The sequence below is a fragment of the Zootoca vivipara genome, chromosome 4 (genome assembly GCF_963506605.1).
Source record: "Zootoca vivipara chromosome 4, rZooViv1.1, whole genome shotgun sequence".
NCBI lineage: Eukaryota > Metazoa > Chordata > Lepidosauria > Squamata > Lacertidae > Zootoca > Zootoca vivipara.
The window spans coordinates 39,088,807-39,111,796 of NC_083279.1; the positions used below are offsets into that span (position 1 = coordinate 39,088,807).

Below are 22,990 nucleotides of genomic sequence, written 5' to 3' on the forward strand. Positions count from 1 at the left end.
GTATTATCACTTGGGAGATATTTCACATGAGCAAAACCTACTGGGAAAAGCAGGTGAATTCACAAGAAATTTAAATGATTTCTGAACAACATAAAAGCTAATACATGGTTGGTGGTTAAAAAAAAGGAAGCTTGCTTTGAAACGGAACCGAAAAGAGAGCAGCTAGAGAAAAAGGGTAAAGAGAATAATTCATTTCCAGCAGTAAATACTGCACAATCATGGAGAAGTCTCCCCAGAGATTTTAGGAGTGCCTGAGCTAAAAATAAATTGCGTTCTGCAATGTCACACAGAGCCTATAGCCATTGACAATGCAGCGGTTTATTTTCCATGGTGTCTTTAATTCCCCCTACCCCACGCCCGGTATATAATCTGCGTAGAGAAACTTCGGCGTTGGCCCATTTCCAAGAAGATACCAGGGCATGAAATACAGTAAGCAGTCTCAAAATCCATTTCTAAACGATGCACCTCGACAACCTCTCCCCACACACATCACAGTCTACTGCCACAACAGATTTTGTAGCTTTCCTTTTTTAATCCCGAGCCTTTGCAGCTTGGAATCTGCAATGCAGCCAGCCTGCTTCACTCACCATCTCTGTCGCCTGAGCCTGCAGCCAGTGCTCCTCCCCACGACCATCTCTTCTGTTTCTGCTCCAGCTGCTGACTTCTTTCCATGGATCGCCGCATCATAGCCTCTAATCGTTCCTAAGCAATTATTGCAGAAAGCAACAACAACTAAATCCAGGTCTGATTTTCTTAAAGAGCCCTTGTCACAGGGAGGGCGGGGGGAGAGACTCAATATTTATCCCAGCTATACATACAAGCAGTGCTCAAAATGGTCCTTTTACCAATACTGTAAAGAGAAGTGAGCAAAGAAGGGACTGCCATGTCCACTCACCTCAAAATATATGTATCCTTTGTCTGCAGTCACTACTGAGGTCAGTACAGAGGCTGAAGTTAGCAACACAAGTTACATCACCTCCAAGCATCTGCTCCTGCTGGCAAGAGATTGCTGCTGTGGCTCTGTCTGGGCTTAATTTGTTTAAGAATAATGCATGAGAAAGCATTAACTCTGTCATCTCAGCAGAGCTATGTCTTCTGCCTCAGTGGTGAAGCTCAGTTGCTGCAATGATTCCTTCCAATCACACAGAAACCTTCCTTTAATGTATGCAATCACCAGTTTGGTGGCGTTTTATTTTTATTTTCAACCAAAAAAAAAGCAGCAACAACTTGAAAACCTGCTAAGCAACTTAAGAATTAATGTTTTTTTATTTACTATAGCTAAGTGTTTTCATTTTTTTTCCATTAGCTAAAATTGTGTCAAGTTTTTTACAGGTGGGGAAAAGAAAAGAAGCTCCATTTTTCTCCCCTCATAATTTATCCTTCCATGGGTGATCCCTAAAAACTGTCTTCCCATCCCACACTCCACCCCCTGACCTGTTTCCCAAGTAACATTTCTTTGTCACACAGCAGATGGCAACCCTGGAATATGATACTAAACTCTCAGACCTGGCTTTTATATTCCATGGGTAGTATTTGTTTATCCTTGTCCAACGGAAGTGTTGCATTTGGAACAGGGCAACAATCATTCAAATCTTTGCTGAGTCACAAAGCTCACAGACACAATCTCTCTGGATAATATACTGTTTTGAGGATAAAATAGAGTGACTTGACAGGATGGGCAGAATAAAAATACAGTACATTCTCACATGGTAAATGAATTCTATGTTTCACCGATATGGGGTGGAGAGTAAGTGATTCAAGCATCCAGCCAGGGCATATGGTATAGTCCCCTTCATGGACCCACAAAACCCAAGACTGCAATGAGAGGGACAGCTTGTTTTAAGAGCAGTGCACATGGCAAACCTATTCATCACAGAGAAGTGTTTTATCACTAACTGGTTAGCTTTCTACATGCAGGGTGAACACTAACATCAGGTGGCTTTATAACAAACGATACTCCTACTGGCAAGGTGAAGTTGTCAGTTTGCTTAGAAAGGCTTTCAGACTTTCAAGAAATAACGCAGACCCACTTCTGGGAACCGAACTAGTGATCTGTAGGTTCTCACCAATAACTTACACATCAACTGCAAAGCTGGTAAACAATGACTTGTTCTTTGTTACTTTTGTACAAAACCTAGCACATATTAGGCATGGCCCTGAATGATAAAGGACAAAAGGGTCACTATCAATATGCTGTCCAGGTAAAGCCTTTTGTGACTTAGAGAAGCTGGTAGACTTAGAGAACATTTAGGATGTTCATAAGCCAAACCCAAAGGCTAAACTGCACCTCAAAGACCAAGCACTTATTGGTTCAGAAGGTAACCCAGTCAACTCTCACTATTAGGGGAAAATTGCATCAACAAGGAAGAGCCACAGCATGCTTTAAAAAAACAAAACCTCAAAAATGGCTTGGACTCCCTTCCTCAATGCATGCGCATTTGTAACAAGGGGTGGGACAGGTGAGGGTTTTTTTTTTCATTTTGATGAGGTATTTTGTTTTTCCCTACCTCCTATAGTAATGTGGCTCCCAGAAGGTTGGGCATGCTCCATACCAGCTGAAACAGGTCCTCCTATACAGGATGCTAAATAAAGCACTGCCTACCTCTTCTTCTCTGAGCTTCTGTCTTCTCTTTTCTTCAACAGCTGCCCTTTTCTGCTCCTCCCTCTGCCTCTGCTCCTCCAGCTTCCTCCATCGTTCTTCTATTTGCTTTTCATACTGAAGCTTTGCTCTCCTTTCTTTTTCCAAGATTTGCTGTTCCCTAGCAGCTTCAATAAAGAGAGAGATTCTCTTATTCTGATGTACAATACAAATCTATGAAGTGCCATACATTTTGAAAGAGAATGACACAGCATACAAAAAAAAGGGAAGTCTTGGTCCACTAGCATGGCTTGGGATTCTAAAAGTGCAAATGTACATTCTCCGTCTCTCTCTCTCACACACACACTGAAGCAGTCAAATGGTTCAACTTTTCTAAATCTTTAAGTGGAAAATTCAGTAACAATTGATAACTTTGGACATAAATTAAAGTACAGCTTTACTCAAACACGTAAGCAGCTAACTGGAGAAGTTCAACCCTACATGGGCTGTTTTATTTTTTCAAAAAATAAATGCCTCTGGTTCTAAACTAAGAAAACAGGCCAGAGCCATCATCATTGCAGGAAAGACTAGGGAGCCTGCCCCCAACCTCTGGAAAACCAGGCTTAAAGCCTGCCACCTAGATCCTCAAGGATACCTTCCCAGAGTGTGCTGTCCAGCTACATCCAAGGAAGAAAAGTGTCAACTTACCAAGATACTTTTCCCTTTCTTCTCTTCTTTCCCTGGCTAGTCTTTGTCTTTCATCAGTTTTCAGAAATCCATCTACAGCTAATAAACATCAAAAGAGGAAAAATCAATTTTAGCAAAATCACAGCAAGTACCTAAAAACTAGTTAAATGCTTAATTTTTTTCTTATCTTGTTTTTTGTAAGGATTCAAACTTTCACATTTTTGCAAAATATTTTTGCTAAAATTTAACAACACAATCAGTATTTACAGGACAAACCACTCAGCAAAAAAATCAAACACACTTAGCGTTACAATTTTTGTCTAGTTTCACTTATCTCCTATAAGGTCTGTTTTAGAACAGCATCATATAAAGCATGTTACAGTCAACCAACCTAGATATGGCTTGTATAAACTTTCAGTCGGAAGACTCTGAAAGCAACTACAGTATTAGTAAAGCTTCCAACCTCTTGCCTGAGGGCAATATGTTTGTGTGTGTAGCAATACCAAACAGGATGAGATCAACACTGATTTGCTAATCCTTATAATAAAGTTCAAGTACATATTTCTTAGCAATGATACCTACACTCCTGAAAATATCTTTCCAAGTGCATTCTATTTTCTTCACAGCCTAGCAGTCTTCTTTGAAAAGACCAAAAGTCTTATGTGCAGACATTTCATTTACCGGTAATGCATTTTGTTCAACACTTGTATGTTTGTGTCTGTTATCTGCACTGCTTTCTGATTTTAATGCTGACTTTACTATTTGTGGTCTTACACTTTTCCCTCCGATCAAAGAGCATTTGAATTAAACGAGGATTGCCTCAATATACACTACTAAAAATACTTGTATGTGTCCTTCCCATTCCTCTCATTCTTTAAGGACAAGGCATTAAAAATTTCTTAACATACAGCATCCACTAAAAGGAAATACATCTCCCCCCTTATGTACATTCTTTATCAGCCACCTCATATATTTTTTTAATCAACATGAATTGCATCTTGACAATTAATTGTAATTTTTCTATAACTGCACATTACTTTACATGAGCAACAGGAATGTGTTATTGCTTTACCAACAGCCCAATCCTACACTTGTCTGCTCAGAAGTAAATCCCACTTAATTTAATGGGGGTTACTATTACATAACTGCATACAGGACTGCAGCCAAAGTCACCAAGATATGGGTTCAATTTCAATGTGCCTATTTTACTCAGCATAATAAACACAGTCAACATGAATGACTTAAAAATTATGGAGTTTAGTTACATGATAAATGTAGAGGTAAAGGTACCCCTGACCGTTAGGTCCAGTTGCGGATGACTCTGGGGTTGCGCGCTCATCTCGCTCTATAGGCCGAGGGAGCCGACGTTTGTCCACAGACAGCTTCCAGGTCATGTGGCCAGCATGACTGTAACGGTGCTAGGAATGCTTCCCACGAGTCATGACACACAATACCTTGCGTAATATTTACAAGGCTTTATTCTACAACTATGTACAAGACAGAGCAAAAAAGTCTGAATCAGAATCCGGAAGTGCTGCATGGCGGGACCTCCTCCAGCAAAGTAGTTTTGGCGCCCTGAGTCTCTTCCTCTCCTCCTGGCATTTCTTCCCCCTGTGTTGCTGGGGGAAGGGAGCGATGGTGGTCCCCTCCCCTCCTGAACTACTCAGCTGTTTGCCTGGCTTTTTAGCCACTGAACCCTCCCCTTCTGCAGCGCTCTGATCTGACGCTCCCCTTCCCTGGTGGAGTTCTGAGCTGTCAGCATCCCTGACCCCTTGCGCTGCCTCTTCAGGTTCCACGCTGCTCTCTGAGCAATGCTCCCACCTGTCAGCATCTCAGAGCCCCTGCACCACCCGGCTGGGCTCTTCGCTGACCCCTGGTGGTCCCCTGACAATGACTAAGCCGCTTCTGGTGAACCAGAGCAGCACACGGAAACGCCGTTTACCTTCCCACCAGAGCAGTACCTATTTATCTACTTGCACTTTGACATGCTTTCAAACTGCTAGGTGGGCAGGAGCTGGGACCGAGCAACGAGAGCTCACCCCGTCGCAGGGATTTGAACCGCCAACCTTCTGATCGGCAAGCCCTAGGCTCTGTGGTTTAGACCACAGCGCCACCCACGTCCTTGTATCCATTGATATGATAGTAATAGGAAACGATTAAAAGCTTGGGCATTTCTTCCTCCAAAATTCTAAAGCCCAGTAAGATACTATTAACTTACTATGTATTTTGTTTTTAATTGTTATGATGTAACTTTAATTTCTTGTAAGCAAACAGACAGAAAATTGTATCCATAATATCATTTATATAAACATACTGTTGATTGCAAATTGTTCTTCCATAATCCTTGGGTTATTGAATATTATATACAGTATAAATAATGAAGGAATCTTGGTGGAAACCCTACGTTCTTGCATTTAGTAGTCTCAGGATGACCCCATGTGGCCATAGTAGAGACTTGCACCTCATCATTTCCTTTGGGGCTGGTACCAGAAATTCAACCAATGCAGTAACTTAGGAATCTGCTTTATTTTTACGTGGACAAATCACATGGAAATGTTTAAAAGTGTGTCATCCAGAAAAATTACGAAAATCTGCATACAAATCTACCCCAGGAGAAAAATATTGGTGCTTAATATTGGCATCGGGTAATACTCCCAAAACTCACTCAAACAGTCCAACTGTATACCTAGACGGTCAACAGCTATATTTTTAAAGAACTTACTGCTGTTGGTCTTAATGTTTTTAGCAATGTGCTCCTCAAATTCTTTAGCGGCATTCCTTACTGTCTGCTTGGATTTTTTTTGGGGGGGGGGGACTTTGTGTTCCTAGAGATGTTGTGAGAATAAAATGCGGTGGAATGTGTAGAGGAAGAAACAGGCATGCTACCCTGGGCTCCTAGGAGAAAGATGAAGGATAAATGTAATGAATGAAAATATAAACTGCAGATTAGCAAAATCTGAAAATGGTCTGCTTAATGAACTAACAAATGGTGAAATCAAGCAAGGTGATATTCTGAAACTTCAATTCATTTCAGGAACCCCTGCTAGGAGGTTAGGCTTCATGTATCTAAGAATACAAATGAAACCCACTGTCAGATTTTGGCTTATTCAATGTCATACTATATTAAGTGTTGTGACGTGGGGTTTGTGATTTCAGCTCTCTTGACAAAACATGCTGGAGACAGTTCTCTAGTAACAGCTCTTTATTAAAGTGAACAAGACTGAAGACTGAGGAGAGGAAAGCTACATTTATAGGGACAGGGGACTAGCTAGGAAGGGATACATTTTGGAGGGAACAATATCAGGCAATCACAGTGCTGCCTTTTGGAGGGAACCAGTAAGACAGAGGATCCAAATACAGCAGCTTAAATGAACCAATAGTAGCTGTACCCTCTGGAACCAAAAGGCAGTTACTTTATCCTAATGCAAATACAGACAATAATAATACAGATATAAAATCCTTTGACTCAATACACAACACCCCTCCCCCCCTAGTGAGCACAGCAGACGTAATCCCTCAGGTACTGTGGGGTCCTACAACTTCTACCTGATCTCCTGACAACAGGTGTTGCAGGTTCTGGATTGGGTGTTACCTGTGGTGGAGGGGCTGCTATAGGGGTTTCATCAGGAACAGATGGAGTCCCAGACATCTCAGGGTCCCCGACCTGTACCTCGTCATCCTGAGGACTAGCAGACCCTGGTTCATTTGCTGAAGCCCCTGGTGACTGCACCTCTGGGCCATCTTCACTCTGGTCTCGCAGCTGTGCATCATTAGCCAGGGATGAATTATCTGACTCCTCCCTGCTGAGCGCCCGGCGCCTCAGCTGATCTATATGTCTCTTCCAAACTTGCCCATTTTCCAAGGTCACATAATAGGACACAGGTCCACTAGCCCGGGTGATCACACCGGCCACCCACCGCGGACCTCGTGAATAGTTCCTCACCCAGACCAGATCTTCAGGGGCGAGATACCTTGTTGTGTCAGTCTCAGCCTGGGGGGTTGCTCTTGAATTACGGTTTGGCATTTTATCTGGGTGGACATAATCCAGCACCGTTACCAGTCTTCTACCTAAGAGCAGCTCGGCTGGCGACTTGCCCGTCGCAGTACACGGTGTCGCATGCTGCAAAAATAACATTCGCGCAATGCGAGCCGACCAGTTACCCTCCATTAAGCGCGCAATGGATTCTTTGGCTGTTCTTACCATGCGCTCAGCCTGCCCATTGGAGGATGGGTGAAAGGGCGCGGATGTGACCCCTCTTATAAAGTTATCAGCCAAGAATGCCCTGAATTCTTGGGATACAAAAGCTGCCCCATTATCTGATACAATGGTCTCAGGTAACCCGTGGGTAGCAAACAGCTGCCTCAACACCTTGATTACGGCAGCTGATGCCATGCTAGGGACCATCGCCACTTCTAACCATTTGGAATATGCATCAACGATAACCAAAAAGACCTTCCCTTGGAATGGCCCAGCAAAATCTATGTGCAGCCGGCTCCAGGGAGTCCTGGACTGCTCCCACCAGTGGACTGGTGCTCTGGCCACTTCTGGCCGCACCTCTTGGCATGCCTTGCATGTTCGTACCCATTGTTCTATGTTCTGGTCCATTCCAGGCCACCACACATAACATCGGGCTAGCGACTTCATTCTGACCATTCCCGGGTGTCCCATGTGAAGCGTCTCAAGAACCCTGTTTCTCAGTGGTGCTGGGATGATCACCCTATCTCCCCATAGGAGACAACCCTTATGCATGGACAATTCGTGCTGCCTTGTCGCATAAGGCCTGAATTTTTCTTCATGCGGACCACCTGGCCACCCCCTCCCCACCCAAGTGAACAGCATCTTTCCTAGTTTTCTCAGCTATATCCGTAGCTGTTACAGGAGCCCCCGGAAGTGTTTCTAGCATCATAATGTGCTCCGCCGGAGCAGGATCCTCATTGCTCCCGCCAGGAAGGGGCAATCGACTCAGCGCATCAGCATGGCACAACTGTTTCCCTGGCACATGGGTCAAGGTGTACTGGAACCCATTCAGGAATATTGACCAACGCAACATTCTGGGGGAGAGAATTTGTGGCATTTGTTTGTTTGGGTTGAACAACCCTAACAGTGGTTTGTGGTCCGTTTCAATGGAGAAATGGCGACCGTACAAATAATCATAGAACCTTTTGATTCCGGACACAATAGCCAGTGCCTCTTTATCAATTTGAGCATAGTTGCGCTCTGTGGGCGACAACGTACGGGAATAGAAAGAGATGGGCTTTTCCGACCCATCCGGTTCCCTATGACTCAGCACAGCCCCCAGACCGTATTGAGAGGCATCACATGCCAGGACCAGCGGCTTTGACTCATCATAATGAGCAAGGACGCTCCTGCTACTCAGCATTCCTCGCAAGGAGTCAAAAGCCTTCTGCTGCTCCCGCCCCCATCGCCACACATTCTTTTTCTGCAATAGTCTATGTGAGGGACGAGGGATACAGGGAAGTCCCTCCCATCTTAAGTTCCAGCCCATCCCCAAGCGCGGGAGAGAGTAAGGAGAGCTCTGCCTCCAGCGGAGAGTCAGGAAGTGGTGTCCGAGGCTCAGGCAAGGTTGTGGAGCCCAGGCCGCAGGTGGGACAGGAAGTAGGACGCACAGGGGGGAGGCCAATTCCCCCAACTCCCGAATTGCGACGCAAACGTAGGGGGAAGAGGTTGGGTCTGCCAAAGCTGTGGTGCTGGAAGAAAACGCGCCAATCGCCATTCGGGAGTTCAGACACCTCACCTTAAGGATGCATTTTTACTGCTCTGAACACTGTAAATAATCAGCATTTAATAAAAACCTTAAAAGACCATGCTGGAGTCGTTACTCTAGAGTAGCCATACCAGGCCCTCTGACAGCAACTCCCGAATCTTTTTTTTTGGCTACTTTGGAGTGCAGCGATGAGCGCTCAAGAGGCTGAGCATTGGAGGCTGGAGGCCGAAGCAGCGAAGCAGGAGCTGCAGAACCTCACAGCGCACGCACAGCAGCAATTGCATGCCGCTCAGGAGGAAGCGCGAGGGGCGCAGGAGGAGCTGAACAAGCTGGTGGACCAGGTGAGGACAAAAGAGGAGACTGAGAAACAGCTAAGGGTGATGGTTTTGGACCTACAGAAGAAGTTGGAAGAGGAGAAAGCCGCTAGAGGTGGGGGGGTGCCCCAGCCGCAGCTAGTCCAAGTGAGAAGGGGACAGAGCCTAGTCACCAAGTTTAGCGGCGACCCTAGGGAATACCTAGGATTCGAGACAGAAATAAATTATGCGCTGGAATTGCATGCAGCAGAATTCCCAGATGACGCGCACAGAGTCTCCTTTATCATAGAGCATTTGACGGGGGCCGCCCGAGAATGGGTAAGACCGCTCATCGCGCAAAAAAATCCTTGCATGAAGAACGCAAAATTATTTCTAGAAGCTTTAAAAATAATGTACGCTAGTGACAGTGAAATGGAGGCCACTACAGAGGAGCTTCATAACTTAACACAAGGAAAATCGACAGTTAGGGACTACTGGGCGAGATTCACCATGCTGGTGCACAAACTGGGGTGGGATCTGCAAAGTGAGCCAGTGAAATCAGCCTTCTACATGGGTTTGCACGCAGACGTTAAGGATGAGCTGGCAAGAGGTCCCAAACCGCGAACTATGGATGAGTTAAGCAAAGCGGCGCTAGCGGTGGGGGTGAGACAGGAATCCAGATGGAATGACAAACAAGCGACGCGCGCAGCAAAACCTTGGTTCCCACGCTCCCAGGACAGACCACATCACCAAACCCCACCCCAGGGCCCGCCCCCACACCCGCCCAGGCCAAGCCCAGAGCCGGAACCGATGGAGATCGGAGGAGCGCGCGCGCGGGCTTTTCAAACCCCGGCGGCGCCAAGACGCAAGGAGGGAAGAGGCGGGAATTGCTTTCTCTGCAACTCCCCCAGGCATCGCGTCAGAGACTGCCCTCATCGCAGAGAGTGGCAAGGAAAGGCGGGAACGGTTGTACCTTCCCCAGCTGACGCAGCACCACAGCAGGGAAACGAGACAGCCTGGCTGCAGGAGACAAGGGGGAGCGGCCAGGCACAGTCAGCAGACAACAGCCCCCGCCCGCCCACCCGCACAGAGAGGAGCACAGCCAGCCCACCCCTCCCAGAGCAGGAGTGGTTCTAGAAGTCACGCTCACGCTCCCAAATGGCTATCCCCTGACAGTCCTCGCCTTAATTGACAGTGGTGCCTCAGCCAACTTCTTCTCGAGAAACTTTGCGGAAGAGCACCAGATCCAACTTCTGCAGCTGGATTTTCCCCTGCACGTGGCCACCATTGACGGCAGAGAGCTGCTGGGAGGGGCCATCACGCATCAAACCCCCCCCCATGAGAATGACGGTGGGAAGGCACTCAGAGACACTGGCTTTCAACGTCACAACCATCTCAGACCCCCCCATCGTCTTGGGCATGAGCTGGCTGACGCGCCACGACCCCTCCATAAGTTGGCACCAGAGATGCATCACTTTTGGATCGGACTTTTGTCTGGAACATTGCATGCAGCACCAACCAGGGGAGGGGCCTCCGATAGCCACGGTGGCCACCATGCACGTCAAGGGGGGTGAGGCGATACCCAAGCCGTACTGGGACCTGCAGGAGGTCTTCAGCGAAGCGGAGTCCGACCACCTACCCCCACACAGGCCTTTTGACTGCCAGATCAACCTGGTGCCAGGGGCAACTATACCCCCAGCCAAGCTGTACGCCATGTCAGATCAGGAACTGGAGGATCTGCGCGCTTTCATCGACAAGAACCTCAAGCGGGGGTTCATCAGAGAAAGCAAGGCAGCAGGGGGCAGCCCGGTCTTCTGGGTGGACAAGAAAGACACACAACAGCGCCGTCTGGTGGTGGATTTTAGACGGCTGAATTCGGTGACAGAGCCAATGGCTTTCCCCATGCCCAGAGTGGATGATCTCCTGACAGCGGCACGCAGGGGCAAGATCTTCACCAAGCTCGACCTAAGAGGGGCGTACAACTTGATTAGGATCCGGGAGGGTGATGAATGGAAAACCACGATGTTCACGCCTCTGGGCTCTTTTGAATATCTGGTGATGCCCTTCGGGTTGCAAGGGGGCTCAGCATGCTTCCAGGCCTTCATGCACCACGTCCTGGGGTCCCTCCTCTTCAAGAACTGCTTGGTCTTTCTGGATGACATCCTTATCTACTCCAATGACCCAGTGCAGCATGTGAAGGATGTCAGGGAGGTGTTGCAGCGCCTGAAGGACAACCACCTGTATGTGAAGCTGGAGAAGTGCAAGTTTCACACCAAAGAAGTGGACTTCCTAGGCTACAAGCTGTCAGACAAGGGGCTGGCGATGGACAAGGACAAGGTGCAGGCCATCCTGGACTGGCACAGCCCCAGGACGCGCAAAGATGCCCAACGCCTACTAGGCTTCGCGAACTTCTACAGGAAGTTCATCAAGAACTTCTCTCGCGTCACGGCTCCTATCACCGACTGCCTGAGAGGCAAGCAGAAGTTCCGGTGGACACCAGAGGCGCAAGCAGCGTTCGAAAGCCTCAAGAGGGTATTCGCTTCAGACCAGCACCTGTTCCACGTGGTGCAGGATGCGCCCCTACGCCTGGAGACAGATGCTTCGGACAAGGCTCTGGGAGCGATTCTGTTGCAACTGGACGCCAACAGAGAGTGGAGACCCTGTGCCTTCTTCTCCAGGAAGCTGACCCAGCCGGAACGCAACTACACAGTGTTTGACAGGGAACTTCTCGCGATCCACGCTGCGTTCCAGCACTGGCGACACTTCCTGGTGGGCGCCAAGCACCCCATCCAGGTGTGCACAGACCACAAGAACCTGGAGTTCTGGAGAACTGCCAGGGTGCTCAACCAGCGGCAGATACGGTGAGCAGAGTTCTTCTCGAACTTCAACTTCTCCATCCACTACATCCCGGGAGAGCAGAATGTCAGGGCGGATGCCCTCTCCCGCAAGCCAGAGTACATGGAGGAGGAGTTGCCACCGGCACCCAGGCATATGTTCCCCCCATCAGCATGGTCCTGCGGAGCAACAGTGGTGAGCGAGGCAGAACTCACAGCACTGACGGCAGCAGATGAGTTTGCCTCCCGCATCTTCAGAGAACTGAGAGGGGGGGGGAACAGGCCAAAGACTTTGAGGAAAGGAGGGGTTTGCTTTTTTACAAGGGAGCCCTGTACCTGCCAACCAAACAGCTGAGAGGTAAGGCCCTCAAGCAGATGCACGACAACCCAACGGCGGGTCATTTTGGAAGGGACAAAACCACTCACCTAGTCATGAGACACTTCTGGTGGCCAGGGGTGCGGGAGGATGTTCGGGATTATGTAAGGGGATGTGACACCTGCCAGCGAGCAAAGGTGGTCAGAGCGCCACCAGCTGGTTTGCTGGAGCCCTTAGCCACACCGCACAGGCCGTGGGAAGTAGTGTCCATGGACTTCATCACAGACCTGCCGTCGTCCAGGGGCAAGACCGCAGTGTTGGTGGTGGTGGACCTCATGTCCAAAATGTGCCATTTTATACCGTGTGCCAGGGCGGTCTCGGCAGAAGAGACGGCCAAACTGTTTGTTGACCACGTATTCAGACTGCATGGATTGCCTTTAAGGGTTATTTCGGATCGTGGCCGCCAATTTGTTTCCAGGTTCTGGAGGCGGCTCATGAACCTCCTGCAGGTGGAGGTCAGCTTGTCGACGGCTAGGCACCCGCAAACCAATGGACAGGCGGAGCGGGTCAACGCCATTCTGCAGCAGTACCTGAGATGTTACGTCAGCCAGAGGCAAACGGACTGGGTGGATCGCCTGCCACTGGCAGAATTTGCCTACAACAATGCGGTGCACGTCTCCACAGGGGTGTCGCCCTTTAAGGCCAACTACGGGCGCGACCTCAGATCTTTCCCGGAGAGGGAGGGGGAGGAGGAGGAAGAGGGCCCACAGGCAGAGGATTGGGCAGAGGACCTGGAGACGGTGCACCAGCAGCTCAGAGAACACTTGGAGAGGGCCAAGGAAGCGTACAAGAAGGGGGCAGATCGCCACAGGCGACCGGGAGAGGTCATCAGGGTGGGGGACAAGGTTTGGTTATCCTCGGAAGGTCTTCCCACCAGGGGGCGATGCAAGAAGTTAGCACCCAGGAGGCTGGGCCCCTTCACGGTCACGCAACAGGTCAACCCGGTAGCCTTCAGGCTAGCACTGCCGGAGGACATGAGAGTGCACCCAGTGTTTCATAGATCGCTGCTGTCGCCGTACAGGGAAAGTACCAGGTTCAGGGACAGCGATCAGCCTCCAGAGGGAGGGGGGGACGGGAGACGCCCGACAGCTCAATGAGGCAACTGAGATTTTAGACTCAAGGAGAGGGGTGAGAGGACTGGAGTACCTGATAGCATGGGAGGACACTCCGCCGTCCCACAATGAGTGGATACCGGCCACAGAAGTACCTGAGGAATTTTTAGTGGAAGAGTTCCACGCCCTGTTCCCCCACAGGCCCAAGCCCTGGCACATGGAAAGGGAGGGAGAGGGGGAGGGGCAGGAGGAAGGGATAGCAGGCAGCAGCTCTCCATGGAGATGGGAAGCGGAATTTGAGGACACGGAAGAAGAGGTGTGGGTTTCACCGAGGTCAACGACGTCAGAGGCAGGAGAGGACTGGCAGAACATTTTTACTCCCACCAGCTCTGACGCCACTGACTTCTTGGGATTCCCGTCTTCTCAGGGGGAAGGAGAAAGATCGCAGGATTGGGGGGAAATTTTTACACCCACAGGCTCGGATGCCACAGACTTCTTGGGGTTTCACTCGTCCCCAGCAAGCGGAGAGCCACTAGGAAGGGGGGGAGAGGAGCCTGGGAGGGGGATGGATGTGAGGGACGAGGGATACAGGGAAGTCCCTCCCATCTTAAGTTCCAGCCCATCCCCAAGCGCGGGAGAGAGTAAGGAGAGCTCTGCCTCCAGCGGAGAGTCAGGAAGTGGTGTCCGAGGCTCAGGCAAGGTTGTGGAGCCCAGGCCGCAGGTGGGACAGGAAGTAGGACGCACAGGGGGGAGGCCAATTCCCCCAACTCCCGAATTGCGACGCAAACGTAGGGGGAAGAGGTTGGGTCTGCCAAAGCTGTGGTGCTGGAAGAAAACGCGCCAATCGCCATTCGGGAGTTCAGACACCTCACCTTAAGGATGCATTTTTACTGCTCTGAACACTGTAAATAATCAGCATTTAATAAAAACCTTAAAAGACCATGCTGGAGTCGTTACTCTAGAGTAGCCATACCAGGCCCTCTGACAGCAACTCCCGAATCTTTTTTTTTGGCTACTTTGGAGTGCAGCGATGAGCGCTCAAGAGGCTGAGCATTGGAGGCTGGAGGCCGAAGCAGCGAAGCAGGAGCTGCAGAACCTCACAGCGCACGCACAGCAGCAATTGCATGCCGCTCAGGAGGAAGCGCGAGGGGCGCAGGAGGAGCTGAACAAGCTGGTGGACCAGGTGAGGACAAAAGAGGAGACTGAGAAACAGCTAAGGGTGATGGTTTTGGACCTACAGAAGAAGTTGGAAGAGGAGAAAGCCGCTAGAGGTGGGGGGGTGCCCCAGCCGCAGCTAGTCCAAGTGAGAAGGGGACAGAGCCTAGTCACCAAGTTTAGCGGCGACCCTAGGGAATACCTAGGATTCGAGACAGAAATAAATTATGCGCTGGAATTGCATGCAGCAGAATTCCCAGATGACGCGCACAGAGTCTCCTTTATCATAGAGCATTTGACGGGGGCCGCCCGAGAATGGGTAAGACCGCTCATCGCGCAAAAAAATCCTTGCATGAAGAACGCAAAATTATTTCTAGAAGCTTTAAAAATAATGTACGCTAGTGACAGTGAAATGGAGGCCACTACAGAGGAGCTTCATAACTTAACACAAGGAAAATCGACAGTTAGGGACTACTGGGCGAGATTCACCATGCTGGTGCACAAACTGGGGTGGGATCTGCAAAGTGAGCCAGTGAAATCAGCCTTCTACATGGGTTTGCACGCAGACGTTAAGGATGAGCTGGCAAGAGGTCCCAAACCGCGAACTATGGATGAGTTAAGCAAAGCGGCGCTAGCGGTGGGGGTGAGACAGGAATCCAGATGGAATGACAAACAAGCGACGCGCGCAGCAAAACCTTGGTTCCCACGCTCCCAGGACAGACCACATCACCAAACCCCACCCCAGGGCCCGCCCCCACACCCGCCCAGGCCAAGCCCAGAGCCGGAACCGATGGAGATCGGAGGAGCGCGCGCGCGGGCTTTTCAAACCCCGGCGGCGCCAAGACGCAAGGAGGGAAGAGGCGGGAATTGCTTTCTCTGCAACTCCCCCAGGCATCGCGTCAGAGACTGCCCTCATCGCAGAGAGTGGCAAGGAAAGGCGGGAACGGTTGTACCTTCCCCAGCTGACGCAGCACCACAGCAGGGAAACGAGACAGCCTGGCTGCAGGAGACAAGGGGGAGCGGCCAGGCACAGTCAGCAGACAACAGCCCCCGCCCGCCCACCCGCACAGAGAGGAGCACAGCCAGCCCACCCCTCCCAGAGCAGGAGTGGTTCTAGAAGTCACGCTCACGCTCCCAAATGGCTATCCCCTGACAGTCCTCGCCTTAATTGACAGTGGTGCCTCAGCCAACTTCTTCTCGAGAAACTTTGCGGAAGAGCACCAGATCCAACTTCTGCAGCTGGATTTTCCCCTGCACGTGGCCACCATTGACGGCAGAGAGCTGCTGGGAGGGGCCATCACGCATCAAACCCCCCCCCATGAGAATGACGGTGGGAAGGCACTCAGAGACACTGGCTTTCAACGTCACAACCATCTCAGACCCCCCCATCGTCTTGGGCATGAGCTGGCTGACGCGCCACGACCCCTCCATAAGTTGGCACCAGAGATGCATCACTTTTGGATCGGACTTTTGTCTGGAACATTGCATGCAGCACCAACCAGGGGAGGGGCCTCCGATAGCCACGGTGGCCACCATGCACGTCAAGGGGGGTGAGGCGATACCCAAGCCGTACTGGGACCTGCAGGAGGTCTTCAGCGAAGCGGAGTCCGACCACCTACCCCCACACAGGCCTTTTGACTGCCAGATCAACCTGGTGCCAGGGGCAACTATACCCCCAGCCAAGCTGTACGCCATGTCAGATCAGGAACTGGAGGATCTGCGCGCTTTCATCGACAAGAACCTCAAGCGGGGGTTCATCAGAGAAAGCAAGGCAGCAGGGGGCAGCCCGGTCTTCTGGGTGGACAAGAAAGACACGCAACAGCGCCGTCTGGTGGTGGATTTTAGACGGCTGAATTCGGTGACAGAGCCAATGGCTTTCCCCATGCCCAGAGTGGATGATCTCCTGACAGCGGCACGCAGGGGCAAGATCTTCACCAAGCTCGACCTAAGAGGGGCGTACAACTTGATTAGGATCCGGGAGGGTGATGAATGGAAAACCACGATGTTCACGCCTCTGGGCTCTTTTGAATATCTGGTGATGCCCTTCGGGTTGCAAGGGGGCTCAGCATGCTTCCAGGCCTTCATGCACCACGTCCTGGGGTCCCTCCTCTTCAAGAACTGCTTGGTCTTTCTGGATGACATCCTTATCTACTCCAATGACCCAGTGCAGCATGTGAAGGATGTCAGGGAGGTGTTGCAGCGCCTGAAGGACAACCACCTGTATGTGAAGCTGGAGAAGTGCAAGTTTCACACCAAAGAAGTGGACTTCCTAGGCTACAAGCTGTCAGACAAGGGGCTGGCGATGGACAAGGACAAGGTGCAGGCCATCCTGGACTGGCACAGCCCCAGGACGCGCAAAGATGCCCAACGCCTACTAGGCTTCGCGAACTTCTACAGGAAGTTCATCAAGAACTTCTCTCGCGTCACGGCTCCTATCACCGACTGCCTGAGAGGCAAGCAGAAGTTCCGGTGGACACCAGAGGCGCAAGCAGCGTTCGAAAGCCTCAAGAGGGTATTCGCTTCAGACCAGCACCTGTTCCACGTGGTGCAGGATGCGCCCCTACGCCTGGAGACAGATGCTTCGGACAAGGCTCTGGGAGCGATTCTGTTGCAACTGGACGCCAACAGAGAGTGGAGACCCTGTGCCTTCTTCTCCAGGAAGCTGACCCAGCCGGAACGCAACTACACAGTGTTTGACAGGGAACTTCTCGCGATCCACGCTGCGTTCCAGCACTGGCGACACTTCCTGGTGGGCGCCAAGCACCCCATCCAGGTGTGCACAGACCACAAGAACCTGGAGTTCTGGAGAACTGCCAGGGTGCTCAACCAGCGGCAGATACGGTGGGCAGAGTTCTTCTCGAACTTCAACTTCTCCATCCACTACATCCCGGGAGAGCAAAATGTCAGGGCGGATGCCCTCTCCCGCAAGCCAGAGTACATGGAGGAGGAGTTGCCACCGGCACCCAGGCATATTTTCCCCCCATCAGCATGGTCCTGCGGAGCAACAGTGGTGAGCGAGGCAGAACTCACAGCACTGACGGCAGCTGATGAATTTGCCACCCGCATCTTCAGAGAACTGAGAGGGGGGGGGAGCAGGCCAAAGACTTTGAGGAAAGGAGGGGTTTGCTTTTTTACAAGGGAGCCCTGTACCTGCCAACCAAACAGCTGAGAGGTAAGGCCCTCAAGCAGATGCACGACAACCCAACGGCGGGTCATTTTGGAAGGGACAAAACCACTCACCTAGTCATGAGACACTTCTGGTGGCCAGGGGTGCGGGAGGATGTTCGGGATTATGTAAGGGGATGTGACACCTGCCAGCGAGCAAAGGTGGTCAGAGCGCCACCAGCTGGTTTGCTGGAGCCCTTAGCCACACCGCACAGGCCGTGGGAAGTAGTGTCCATGGACTTCATCACAGACCTGCCGTCGTCCAGGGGCAAGACCGCAGTGTTGGTGGTGGTGGACCTCATGTCCAAAATGTGCCATTTTATACCGTGTGCCAGGGCGGTCTCGGCAGAAGAGACGGCCAAACTGTTTGTTGACCACGTATTCAGACTGCATGGATTGCCTTTAAGGGTTATTTCGGATCGTGGCCGCCAATTTGTTTCCAGGTTCTGGAGGCGGCTCATGAACCTCCTGCAGGTGGAGGTCAGCTTGTCGACGGCTAGGCACCCGCAAACCAATGGACAGGCGGAGCGGGTCAACGCCATTCTGCAGCAGTACCTGAGATGTTACGTCAGCCAGAGGCAAACGGACTGGGTGGATCGCCTGCCACTGGCAGAATTTGCCTACAACAATGCGGTGCATGTCTCCACAGGGGTGTCGCCCTTTAAGGCCAACTACGGGCGCGACCTCAGATCTTTCCCGGAGAGGGAGGGGGAGGAGGAGGAAGAGGGCCCACAGGCAGAGGATTGGGCAGAGGACCTGGAGACGGTGCACCAGCAGCTCAGAGAACACTTGGAGAGGGCCAAGGAAGCGTACAAGAAGGGGGCAGATCGCCACAGGCGACCGGGAGAGGTCATCAGGGTGGGGGACAAGGTTTGGTTATCCTCGGAAGGTCTTCCCACCAGGGGGCGATGCAAGAAGTTAGCACCCAGGAGGCTGGGCCCCTTCACAGTCACGCAACAGGTCAACCCGGTAGCCTTCAGGCTAGCACTGCCGGAGGACATGAGAGTGCACCCAGTGTTTCATAGATCGCTGCTGTCGCCGTACAGGGAAAGTACCAGGTTCAGGGACAGCGATCAGCCTCCAGAGGGAGGGGGGGAGACGGGAGACGCCCGACAGCTCAATGAGGCAACTGAGATTTTAGACTCTAGGAGAGGGGTGAGAGGACTGGAGTACCTGATAGCATGGGAGGACACTCCGCCGTCCCACAATGAGTGGATACCGGCCACAGAAGTACCTGAGGAATTTTTAGTGGAAGAGTTCCACGCCCTGTTCCCCCACAGGCCCAAGCCCTGGCACATGGAAAGGGAGGGAGAGGGGGAGGGGCAGGAGGAAGGGATAGCAGGCAGCAGCTCTCCATGGAGATGGGAAGCGGAATTTGAGGACACGGAAGAAGAGGTGTGGGTTTCACCGAGGTCAACGACGTCAGAGGCAGGAGAGGACTGGCAGAACATTTTTACTCCCACCAGCTCTGACGCCACTGACTTCTTGGGATTCCCGTCTTCTCAGGGGGAAGGAGAAAGATCGCAGGATTGGGGGGAAATTTTTACACCCACAGGCTCGGATGCCACAGACTTCTTGGGGTTTCACTCGTCCCCAGCAAGCGGAGAGCCACTAGGAAGGGGGGGAGAGGAGCCTGGGAGGGGGATGGATGTGAGGGACGAGGGATACAGGGAAGTCCCTCCCATCTTAAGTTCCAGCCCATCCCCAAGCGCGGGAGAGAGTAAGGAGAGCTCTGCCTCCAGCGGAGAGTCAGGAAGTGGTGTCCGAGGCTCAGGCAAGGTTGTGGAGCCCAGGCCGCAGGTGGGACAGGAAGTAGGACGCACAGGGGGGAGGCCAATTCACCCAACTCCCGAATTGCGACGCAAACGTAGGGGGAAGAGGTTGGGTCTGCCAAAGCTGTGGTGCTGGAAGAAAACGCGCCAATCGCCATTCGGGAGTTCAGACACCTCACCTTAAGGATGCATTTTTACTGCTCTGAACACTGTAAATAATCAGCACTTAATAAAAACCTTAAAAGACCATGCTGGAGTCGTTACTCTAGAGTAGCCATACCAGGCCCTCTGACAGTCTATGTAATGGTTCAGCTACCGAAGCTTTCTGGGGTAAGAACGAATGATAAAAGTTAATAAGTCCCAGGAATGACTGCAACTCCGTCTTGTTCTGTGGTCGTGGTGCCTCGATGATGGCCTTAATCTTAGCATCTGTGGGGTGGATGCCTGATGCATCAATTTTAAACCCCAAGAAATCCACAGTTGGCACCCCAAAACTGCATTTTTCTTTTTTCAGTTGCAACCCCACCTCCTTGAACTTGAGCAACACTGCACGGACACGCGCAACCAGTTCCTGTGGGTCTTTTCCAGCAATCAAAACGTCATCAAAAAATGGCAAGACCCCCGGCAGACCTCTTAACAGGCGTTCCATGAGCCCTTGAAAAATCCCTGGGGCCACACAAACTCCGAACTGTAATCTGTTAACTCTGAACGCCCCTTTATGTGTGACAATAGTCTGTGCTTCCGCTGATTGTGGGGTTACTGGCAGCTGTTGGTAAGCTTGTGCCAGGTCAATTTTGGCGAACACCTTGCCCCCAGCCAGTTTAGCCAACAGATGTGATACGACTGGAATGGGGTATGAGTTTCCCCTGAGTGCCTTATTGATAGTACATTTGTAATCTGCACATATCCTGACTTCCCCATTTGCTTTAAGGGGCGTGACGATTGGAGTCTCCCACTTAGCAGAGTCCACGGGTGAGAGAACTCCCTGCTTGACCAATTTATCCAGCTCTGCCTCAATCTTGGGTTGCAGTGCAAATGGCACTCGCCTTGGTTTGAGTCGGATTGGGGCCACCCCGGGGTCCAACTCGAAGTCAACTGGGGGCCCAGTTTTCCATTAAAGAGACCAGCAAATTCCTTGCATAATACCTCGCTCATCTCAGGGCAGGTTTGGATTGAATTAAGCCCTGAGATACTCAGTCCCAGGGCAGGGAACCAGTCAGTGCCCAGGAGACTGGGGCGACTGCCCTTCGCAATCACCAGTTTGAGTACAGCCTGTTTGTCCCGGAACTGTACTCTCACGGCACACATTCCCATAACATGGATGCGGCCTGCTGAGTACGACTGCAAGGTTGCCGGGAAGGGCTCCAGAGGGGGCAACTTACCCCTGAGGAAGAATGTCTTCGCGGTCTGGTCCGACACGATGGTGAATGCAGATCCGGAGTCCACCTCCATGTCGCACTGCTGACCCTCAATCTTCACCTTGACGTGTGCCTTGCCTTGCGCTGGAAACTGCACGGCCCTCCCGTTGATCTCCGTTACGTAGTGGCAGTCCTTTAGAAAACGAGTTGCTGTGGGCGGTCTGCGATGCTCCAGTCTAGGTGCTCCTGTCGCTCCCGACGCCGCCGATCTACAGACCCTGGCAATGTGACCCGTCTTTCCGCACGTCCGGCAGATAGCATCCCTGAAACGACAACTCTTCCTTTCATGGTTTCCGCCACAACCTGGGCAACTGCCTCGGCGATCTCTGTGCACTGTGCAGGCCTGACGCACCGACTCAACCCCACGGACTGGGCTCTGGCTTGGAGTAGCCTCTAGCTCGTCCATGGCATGCGCAACTTCTATCTGTGGCTTAGTGGCCTTGCGACTGGCATCAAGCTCCTCTCTTTCATAATTCTCCGTGGCGGTGGCCTCCTTCAAGGCTGAAGCAAGGGTAACCTCTTCTTTAGCCACGATGCGTCTTCTGGCTTTCTTGCTGCTCAGACCCCCAATAAACCGATCCAGGAGAGTCTCTTCCAGATTTTGGAAGCCGCAGTGCTGAGCGAGCTTCCGGAGTTCAGCCAGAAATGTGGATACAGACTCCCCAGCACACTGCTGCCTCTTATGGAACTCCATCCGCCGGGCCATCTTGGTCTCAGTAGGCGCCAAGTGGCTTGTTAGGCAGGCAAGAATATCTTTGAGAGATGTCTCACTCAGCTTCGCTGGAGCAAGTAATGCCTTGGCCAGCTTGAAGGTCTCGGGCCCACAGTAGCTCAGGAATGTGGCCCTTCTTTTGCTGGCATCGGTGATCCCTTGAGCCACTGCAAAGAACTCAAAGCGTTCGACGTAGTCTTCCCATGTGTGGGGCTCTGATGGCTGGAAGGGCTCCAATACCCTTGGACTCTCCATTGTCCTAGCGGGCAGGGTCGTCTTCTCAGCTGGCCAGTGAGTCTTGTTCTCAGCTGCAATCCGGACTCTGAGGCAGGGCTGTGTTTAACCGCTCCTCAGCATTCCGGATCCCACCTTCGTCGCCAGTTGTTGTGACGTGGGGTTTGTGATTTCAGCTCTCTTGACAAAACATGCTGGAGACAGTTCTCTAGTAACAGCTCTTTATTAAAGTGAACAAGACTGAAGACTGAGGAGAGGAAAGCTACATTTATAGGGACAGGGGACTAGCTAGGAAGGGATACATTTTGGAGGGAACAATATCAGGCAATCACAGTGCTGCCTTTTGGAGGGAACCAGTAAGACAGAGGATCCAAATACAGCAGCTTAAATGAACCAATAGTAGCTGTACCCTCTGGAACCAAAAGGCAGTTACTTTATCCTAATGCAAATACAGACAATAATAATACAGATATAAAATCCTTTGACTCAATACACAACATTAAGAACCAATTAAATCACTGTGGGTCACTAAGCTTTCAAATTTTAGAAGTTGTGTTAAATACAGAGCTATGACAGTCTGCTATAGATTGTTAAGATATATATACAACACTTTCAGCTGCTGAATAACTGCAACAAGACATAAGAGACTACTACAAGTGAAAAGATTGAGGAGAATAGTACCATTTTCCTTCAGTCACTAATTTACAAACTGCACAAGTCCAGAGTATATCAAATAAATGAACAGATGCATCTTTTTTTTGCTTGCATAACCAACACTACTCTTTTAGTATACTAATTCCATACAGAAGGATCATCCAGTTTAAAATACTTTGCAATATCCATACTATTTTATTCATCTGTACTGTGTGCCTGTTACCAGCTTGCACAACTTTGTTTCGGTTTACACATGGGCTTGTTATGTCCAGGTTTGATAACTGTAATGCACCTTACATGGGGATGCCCTTGAAGACAGTTTGGATATTACAAC

At 50.9% G+C, this 22,990-nt stretch overlaps 1 protein-coding gene across 7 annotated transcripts in view; it reads right to left on the reverse strand.

The window, feature by feature from the left end:
- The window catches only part of MAP7D2 (MAP7 domain containing 2), a 65,789-nt gene that overhangs the window by 20,748 nt on the left and 22,051 nt on the right, over positions 1-22,990 (reverse strand). For 6 of the 7 annotated variants that reach the window (XR_009557456.1, XM_060273519.1, XM_060273518.1 and 3 more), the window contains exons 2-4: positions 3,287-3,364; positions 2,603-2,766; positions 588-702 (exon numbers count right to left, since the gene is read on the reverse strand). Coding sequence is in view for 6 of the 7 variants with exons in the window: in XM_060273519.1 (XP_060129502.1) it covers positions 588-702; positions 2,603-2,766; positions 3,287-3,364 (357 nt within the window). In the remaining variant the exon portion in view is untranslated. The other variant, XM_060273522.1, reaches the window with a different exon arrangement.